We start from the raw sequence: 9,292 nt of genomic DNA, 5'->3' as shown, positions 1-9,292 counted from the left end.
CAAGCTATTGATTTCTCGCATTCCGCAGTTTTGTATTAAACATTGCTTCTGTCAGGCGAATAGGTGTGCAGATAGTCTTGCTAGATTGAGCTATTGTCTAGATGCTGATTTCTCTACCTTTGATAGTCCACCTGTGGACCTAATAGATGTTTTTGAGGATGACCTCAATGGGTTGTTTTGTAATAGGGTTTGTTCTGATTGTATTGTTGCTGCTTAGTTTGTAATGAAGCATTTTTTCACCCCCCAAAAAAAAAAAAATGTCAATTTTTCATTTTCACCACTTTGTATCATATCACACGTTGCACATGCATAATATGACTTACACATTATACATCGTTTGATGTACTTTCTCTATTTGCATTCAATAGGCAAATTCAATAGTTTATTTTAAATGAAACTATATAGCACAAGTTTCTAGAAATTTGAAATACTATCCAATCAAAACTCAATAGCCAAAAAGTTTCTTTTTTTGTGGGGAAAACATTGAAACTTCTTTTATTCAGAAAAGCCTATTAAGTCGGCTTGAAATACATTGTGTAATTGTGGTGGAACATCCTTCATCCATACTAAAAAATTTGGTATGCCAACAGCATATTTAGCCAGACTATGAACTAAAAGGAGTTTATTATTTGATTAACATTATTCTACTAATAATAGATTATAACATTTGGTTTCGATTAATATCTAGCTTAAACGTTAGTGTAAAGTAATTTCTTTATATTTTAAACATAAACATATGTATAAATTCAAATATATATATATATATTCTAAATAAATGTGAGAAAAAATTGATTTTAATGTTCACTCCACATACATAATTTTATTTTTTGGATGTTCCACATATATAATTAATATTATTTTTTTAATTAAAAAAAATTGTATTGACAAAGGATATATAATTTTCTAGTACGTATTAGATATGAATAAATTCGAGAAATTGGTACACAAGTAAATGAAGGCTTATATAAATGCTCATAGATAGTTACCAAGTTTAAACATGTAAGAAGATCCTTTTAAAAAAAAAAAAAAATTATAATCCATGTTGACCAAAGAATCATACATGAAAGTATGTTGATTAAAGTTTATGTACATGGTGAAATTTACAAATATTTAAATCGAGATGTTTGGTTAGAAACATCAATGAAGTGCATACCTTTTTCAATAAAACGTGGTAGTTTCTTATATTAAAAATAAAAAAAATAAAACTCTAAAGAGTAACATTTTTATCTCTAATGAATTAATATCTTTGAGTATTTAGTGTTTAAATAACAATACAAATATTTATGTTTTAGGTGAGATATGATTCATTGAGGAATATTATTACTTGAAGGTTAGCAAATGACAATCTCTTCATACAAATGCCTTAATTGAATTATTCAAATTTCATAATGTTTTAAACACCCGTAAAAGGATATGTTGATTAAAGTATCCTAGAATAATAGGACAAAATGGGCTTCTGCCCTTTTTGGGTAAATTAATTAGCCTTTTGCCCTTTTTCCCAAACTAAATAGGAAAATGCCCATCTTTTGAAAATCGAATTTCTCAAAATCGAGTTAAAAGAAAAAAAAAATTCTGGAGCCCTATAGTGACGTTTTTAAGGACCTATAGTGACATTTTAAGAACCTATAGTAACGTTTTATAACTTAATATCCATAAAATCGAGTTATAGGCAATAAAATTGCCTATAACTCGATAACTCGATTTCATGGATATCAAGTTACAAAACGCCACTATAGGTCTTTATAAACGTCACTATAGGTCCTTGAAAACGTCACTATAAGGCTTAAATCGATTTTGAAAAACTCGATTTTCAAAAGAGGGGTATTTCCCTATTTAGTTTGGGAAAAATGGCAAAAAGCTAATTAATTTGCCCGAAAAGGGCAAAAGCCCATTTTGTCCTAGAATAATCATAAGTATAGTGTCTGTACTTATCGTAGTCCGTAGATCTCCTGAATACTACTATGGGAGAGTGAACAAAACCTTTGTCAAATAATCATGGTTGGAGTTCTTGTCTGATATATATATATTTTTTTCTTTTGAGATACTATACGCATAAAAAGAAGAAGCAAATATAGTCTCAATAAAAAAAGCACAACACAAACTGCAATTAATTCATGCTTGTCAAGTACCCTAAATAAAGAAATTGAACACCTTATTAGTAAGATAGAGATAACTATGGTTAAAAATAATAATAAAATAAATTTTTGTGTTTGTGTGTGTGTGTGTGTTTTTTAAGACTATTCTATTAAGGAAGCCACATTTTGTGAAAAGGTAAAAACTTTTCTACTACCTTTATGTAGTCCAATATAGTAAAAACGAAAAATGTGCATAGGCATGGTAAAAAAAATTAAAGCGCACATATGGAATAAAAAAAACATAACTTTTTTCACAAGTTTAAAATAGAGTTTATGATTAAGTACATGTTTATGTTTTAAAAAAAACTTTGTTAAATTGAATCAAGATTAACAAATATCAAGTGCAAGGTAATGCTTTTATGATTTGATTTTGTCCGTAAATGTTTAAACGCTTTAGAGTATAATTTTAAATTTTGGGGCAATACTAGTGATAGTATTTGTATGAGATGCATTGATGGTAAGTCATTTATTTTTTAGTTTTATTTTTCCTAAAGAATTTGGGATACTGTTATAAGGTTTTGTCTAGTTAAAGATATTATTTTTTACAATTTATTTAAAAAGCAATTACGCAAATAGTTTATTATTATTCAAATATTTCAATATACTTATACAAAATGAAAATAACTCCAAAAGTTTAATATATTAATATGTTTAAAGAAGACTAATAATTTAACTATCGCATAACTCAATCTTATTTTTTGACAAACGTAGAGTGAATCATGAAATAGAAATATCATGGATTATTCTTTCGTAGACAGCGCAAGCGAGGGTCTATTATGTGGCAAAAGCAATTCTTGCCATTGGTTTCAAAGTGTTGCCTAAGTTTGCAATTGTAATTTTCTTTGGGTCTCTTCATCTCAAAGTGAAAAGTTTCATTTGGTTGTTATGGACTTGGGGGACTAAGATCTTTTCTTTTTTTTTTCAAAATATGTTGGTACCAACTTTAATCTTAACTTTTATCCTATCATAATTTTTGGTGAACTTAGAGGGCAAAATTTGCTAAAAAGCATCTTTTTGGAAAAATATTAGCAAAAAAGCACACGGATGAAACATTTTAGTAAGTTAGATTTAAAAAAAAAAAAAAAGTGGAACTCGAGTTCCAAGATTTTTCGCAAAAAACTCGAGTTTAGGAGACTCGAGTTCCAATTTTTTTATTTTTTTTGGTTCATGTCATACTTCACGGAAGAGGGAATTGGGTTGGAACTTGAGTTTAACAAACTCGAGTTCCAAAAACAGTCAAACTTACTAAAATGTTTCATCTGCATACTATGCACCAAAATTTTTTCTAAAAAGCTACTATTTGGCAAATTTTGCCGAACTTAGAGCATTTAAGGTGTATAGATAGAAGTGAGTTTTAATTAGCTCAATTGGTAAAGTTTATGATAGTTGAATAAAATATTTGAGATTCAATCTCCACTTACGGCAAAAACCAATCTAGAGTTCTACTTAAGATGTATAAAGAGCTATTATCATAAGCGGATAAGTTGAAACTCCCTCCAAAAAAAAAGTGTATAATAGAAAAATGAGTCAAATTTACATATTTTTATCCAAAATCCACCACCTTAGACAAGCTAAAATTGTGTAAATATCCATTATTTGTATTTAAAATTTTCCCTAAATTGAAACTCACAAAGATCAAACACCAAAAAATAGAGGTCTAAATTGATAGGATTTTAAAAGTTTAGGGTCAAAAAAAAAATTGAGGAAACCAAAAAAAAAGGTTCGTGGTTTGACTAAAAAATTTTAAACTAATGAAATTATAACGTGCATTTCGATTTGACAAAAAAAATATAAAACTAACGAAATTATAATTGCATTTAGATTTTTTTTTGTTTATTTATTAAAATATATTTTTTAAAATATTTTTTTATTTATTGTTTGAAAATTTAAGTTTTTTAAAAACTTGTATATAATCAAATAAACTAAGAAAAAAATTGCATTAAAAATCATAATATACAAAAAAAAAGTTCAACCCTAAATATCATGGTTGTTATAAATGACTATATTCTCTCTGCAACAAGTGACTATAGTCTCAATAATTGTTAAATTATTTTATTCATATATGATAACTATTAGGATAGTTTAATTCAACTAAACCTATTACCTAATTTGTAAGAAATTAAAAAATTATATTTCAACTAAAATTCTATATTCCTTCTTATTAATTTTTTTGATATTTTAATTTGGGTAAAACTCTATATTTTCTAAGTTTCAAGATATTTAAAATTCTTCTCCATCTAAAATTTATTACAAAAATTTCAAGAAATTTAAAATAAAATTTAACATTTATTTTAATAATCTTTAATAATTTTGTATTTGAATGTAATAAAACTTGCTATGTTCATGCGCTTAGAATGGCTCATTAATAGTTTCAATAATATTTGTAATTTTTTTTCTTTTACATAAAATTTTTAGTTAATCTCTAAATCCCACAAACATACCATATTGATCTTTAAAAAAAATATATAATAAACTTAAGACAAAACATGGTTGTAGCCTAAAGTTACAACTCCACTCAAAATCATCTTATTCCATTAATTAATTACATTTTTTTTCTTATATCCTCCATGCTTACAAAATTTCTCGAAGATAAAAAATTAATAGTTATGTCATCAATCAAATATTTAAATTTTAAGTTTTTGTAGTCTAAAACTATGCATAAAAAATAAATTTATGAATCGAATAGTAAATAACATCCAATTGAAATGAAATTTGATATGTGTGTTAACAATATAAAAAGCATACAATCCATTGATTATATTTTCAAAATATGTGGTCATGTTAATTTTTTTAGCAAAATTTATAGACTTTAGCCACAATTAAGAGCATTAGCATTGGGGAGTCTAAAAAACTACCGATGTGACCAAAAAAATAAAAAATATATATTGTGAATTGTTAACTCTAGAACATTTTGTGATGCATGAACCATAAACTATATAAAAGGTGTTATAAAAAATTTGGCTATGAATGAAAAATTATTATACCAAACCCAAAAATACATGCTTATTTTATTGGGTTGTATGTAATAATAATAAATAAATAAAAAAGAAAAAGATGTTGGTAAAATTACTAAAATAAATAAAATAATTTTTTATAGAGTATAAAATAGATATTTTGTAAATTGTAGCTTGGCCATAAATTTATAACAACAGTTTCTAACTTTTAAAACTATCTTAAATATTTCTAGGGTTTAAAATAAAATACCTAAATTAAAAATAAAAAAAATAACTAGACTCCGAGTCCTTCTGGACCTCGAATTCCGGAAAGTGTGTAATCTCTCTTTTGGTTTGCCTCTTGAGTCTCTTTTGCAATCCCCTGTTTGGTTCAATCTTCAAAGAAACAGAGATATCATTACACCCTCTCTCTCTCTCTCTCTCTCCCTCAAAGCTTCCATGGCCGGACCTTGATCATCTCAGCGCCGCTGCCACCGTGGTTTTGGTCGTAAAGCCCTTTCCGATCTCACCCAATATTGCTCTCTTTATTTGCTTTGCACCGAGGTTAGCCACAGCCGAACCACAACGGACCACAACCGCCACCAGTGATAGCGGTGGTTTACGGCAATGGTTTATTCACTTTCTTCTTCTGTTTATTTTTTTTCTCTTGGGTTTGGGGATTTAGATTTGGTTTTTAAGATCTGATGTTGTTGCTTGCATGTGCTTTGGTTTCGATTTTTTATTTCAAATGTATTTGGATTCTGTGAATCAATGGGTATGGGGGATTTTGGTTTGAGATTTCCTTAGATTTTGTTGTTTGTGTTGCTGTGGGTGTTAATTTATGATTTGCTTCAATATGTCTGATATGGTGTTATAATAATTTCCATAGAAGAAAAGAGCAATGAGATCTGGTTCAGCAAAAAAGGTTTTTTTTTTTTTTTTTTGGTGCGCGCGCGCGTGTGTGCGTGCGCGTGTGTGTGTGTTATCTAATGCAAGTATAGTATATGTTATGTCAGGATGAATCTATTTACTAGGGCTCCAGTTTTCTGTTTCTATATATCAATTTCTGTTCTGGGTTTGTGCTGTTTGATTTATATAAGGGCCAGAGCATTACAAATCTTCGGTTTTTGATGGGAAAGTTTTGATTTATTATTTTTATTTTTGGTATGGAATTGGTGGGCAGTGTGCAAAATTGTGAGAAATTGCATTGGTTGAGACTGGATCTCTTGGCAACATGGTTGTAGTAGGTGTGATTTTTTGTAAATTTTCTGAAAGTAATGGCATTTGTTTAATCTGGGTCAGTGATATTCTTATGTGGGATCTGATCTTTTCTGCTATGAAATCTTTTGAATCAATGATATGTTGCCAAACAGACCCAGATGATGGAATTTCTTGGTGAATGAATTGTAGGTCCCTAGATGAAAAATTATTGTGCTTTTGACTTAAAAATCTTTTATAGCAAGAGTTATGGTGCTTCTTTTTTGATAGTTTGGCTTCATATGGTGTTGCATTATGATTGTTGTGTCATTTTTTATTGGGTTTTCTGTGCACGTATTTTCGGCATTGTCTTACTAATAGTTATGGCTTTTATTTTTTTTGGGTATATCTTATGAGGGATATAGGTTTGCAATCTAAATGGACTGGACTATAAATCTTTTGTTGTTGTTGGCAATTCCTCTATTCGCATTTGTTCTGTTGAGAGTTTTAAGTTTCTAATCTGGTTCTTCATTTTTTTGTTGTTAATGCATCTTTGTAAAGTCTTCTTCTCTAGCTTGGGTGTATGTGAGGCCCTATCTGATTTAGTTTTGGTTTATGCCATGGTAGTAGTACACTATCATTGTGTTTTTGAGCATATCAATACAACCAACACTGCACTGGGCAGGTGCAAAAGATGGGGGAACATTCACTGACATCTTGCATTGTGGTGGCATGCAATCTATTACATTTGTCATGCATTCTTTATGTATAATGTAACCTTTATTATACTCTCACGGTGCATTGACACTCGTGTAAGTGAATTGATAAGTGCAATTTGTTTCCATTGTATGTAAATTTTCTTCAATGAATTTGGGATTGGTGACATATTAACTTAATTTCTGCAGGCATATGGTTTGTGACTGTGATCTTTTCTACTCCATAACATAAAGGATTCTGTTGATATAATTCAGAGCATTGAGAAGAATGGCCGATGGAATGTCAAGTTTCTGGGGTCCTGTCACATCCACTATTGACTGTTGTGAGAAGAATTATGCCTACTCAACTTATATTGCGGAATTTTACAACACCATATCAAACATTCCATGCATTCTTTTGGCCCTCTTTGGTCTTATCAATGCTATAAGACTACGATTTGAGAAGAGATTTACTGTTCTTCACATATCTAATATGATACTTGCCATTGGCAACATGTTATACCATGCCACATTGCAACGCGCGTAAGTGATTCTATCATTTAGGAGTTCTGAAGCTTAATTTATGTGTGATTGGTTGATCTAATACTATTATAATTGGGATATGTTTTTAAAAGCAGTTTTGTCATTTGGGGGGAAGGGGGCGGGGAGGGGTTTAAAGAAAGTGTGAATTAGATGTTTGTGACCTAAACAACAGTAATTGAACTTATTTCAGATGAAGAATTTGCAGTAGGAAAGCACTCTTTAACTTTTTGTTGTTTTGTGTTGGACATGCTCTGGTAACTGATTCTTACAAGCCTTGAAGACAGACATTTAAAATGTGAATCCTTTGATAGTGCAAGCTTATAACTGTAGGCAACCTCACGTAGTTAGCATTTGCCACATGAATTGATTTGGTTGGTTCAATGCTGATGGTGTTTTTCTTTGAAATTGGGGTCAAAATTCTATTATTCTCGCTTTCGAGTGAAAAGAACATATATGGAAGCAGGCATAGGGAAGAGTTAATTAGAACTTTGCATGTGTAATTTTGACAAATTTATGTTTCACATGCAAATTCTTATGCATACACTTTCAGTTTAGGCCTGAATTTCTTCTCTGCCTTTATGTAATATTGGATATGGAGGCTGTCATGATAAAGTTAATTTTATTTAGACAGTTTCTTTATTCTTGAATGGTTATTTGCCATTTACATTTACTCTTTAGGTTTTCTAATTTGTTCCCAGGCAACAGCAGAGCGACGAAACTCCTATGGTGTGGGAGATGCTACTCTATATGTACATCCTCCACTCACCAGACTGGCACTACCGCAGCACAATGCCTACTTTCCTATTCCTTTATGGTATTGTTTTTGCTGTTGTCCATTCATTTGTCCATCTCGGCATTGGCTTCAAGGTGCATTATGGAATCTTGTGTCTCCTCTGCATTCCCCGAATGTACAAGTATTACATTTACACAAAAGATGCTTCTGCTAAGCGGCTTGCAAAGCTTTATGTGGCAACCCTTTTCCTAGGTAGCTTGTGTTGGCTCTGCGATCATCTTTTCTGCAAGGAGATATCTAGTTGGCTCATTAATCCACAGGGTCATGCCATTTGGCATGTCTTCATGGGTTTCAATTCTTACTTCGCAAACACCTTCTTGATGTTTTGTCGTGCTCAGCAAAGGGAATGGTCTCCAAAAATTGCTTATCTTATGGGTGTCCTACCGTATGTGAAGGTTGAGAAACCAAAAGCCCAATGAAAGAAACACACAAGTGATGGAAGTATTGGCTATCTTGAGACGTTTTGGCAGGTGACAGACTTAACAAGTGACCATTTTTGTTCTCTTTTTCGAGATGACTTTTGGTATGCCATTGAAATTTCCATTGTTATAAAAGTAGAACATGTACCATATTTATAAGCTTTTGTTGCCGGTACGAGATTAGATGTTTTTTTTTTGGGGGTGAATCAAATGGCTTTTTGCTGAATACTTAGATTTGATTTTTGGTTTTAGAAACACATATCCTGTTATTGAACTCTTGAGAGATTCATGAATTTTGATTTTGTTAGTTTTATGTCTTTAATTAGACAATCAAATTTTTTCAATTTATAGTCCCACAGTATTATTATTTTTCTTTGTTAAAGATCTCTCCAGAAGTTCACATGTACCATCAGCGTCCATATAATGAGCTGGTTAAAGCGTATGTCCTTCGAAGGAAGATTTGATGGTCAAGAGATACTAGCTTTTGATATCTTGGTTTAATAATTCATAAATATGGAAAGATCGAAGGTGATGTAAATTGTAGGATAAAAGTAAGGTAAATGAAGTGAAAAAGCGT

General features: G+C 30.5%; 1 protein-coding gene across 1 annotated transcript; it reads left to right on the top strand.

The window, feature by feature from the left end:
• The first annotated feature begins 5,338 nt into the window (after positions 1-5,338).
• LOC115960203 (alkaline ceramidase) lies at positions 5,339-9,054 on the top strand. The gene is made up of 3 exons (XM_031078977.1): positions 5,339-5,698; positions 7,171-7,503; positions 8,202-9,054. The coding sequence occupies exons 2-3, from the start codon at positions 7,250-7,252 to the stop codon at positions 8,713-8,715; spliced, it is 768 nt and encodes a 255-aa protein (XP_030934837.1). The 5' UTR covers positions 5,339-5,698; positions 7,171-7,249; the 3' UTR covers positions 8,716-9,054.
• The last annotated feature ends 238 nt before the right edge of the window (positions 9,055-9,292 follow it).

The sequence above is a fragment of the Quercus lobata genome, chromosome 9 (genome assembly GCF_001633185.2).
Source record: "Quercus lobata isolate SW786 chromosome 9, ValleyOak3.0 Primary Assembly, whole genome shotgun sequence".
Classification (NCBI taxonomy): domain Eukaryota; kingdom Viridiplantae; phylum Streptophyta; class Magnoliopsida; order Fagales; family Fagaceae; genus Quercus; species Quercus lobata.
This window is presented reverse-complemented; position numbering and strand designations above follow the sequence as displayed.

Bases quoted from the DNA above. Each gene is read 5' to 3' on its own strand.
- LOC115960203 (XM_031078977.1), top strand. From the start codon at position 7,250: ATGGCCGATGGAATGTCAAGTTTCTGGGGTCCTGTCACATCCACTATT. The intron at 7,504-8,201 runs GTAAGTGATTCT...ATTTGTTCCCAG, and splicing joins CATGCCACATTGCAACGCGC to GCAACAGCAGAGCGACGAAA.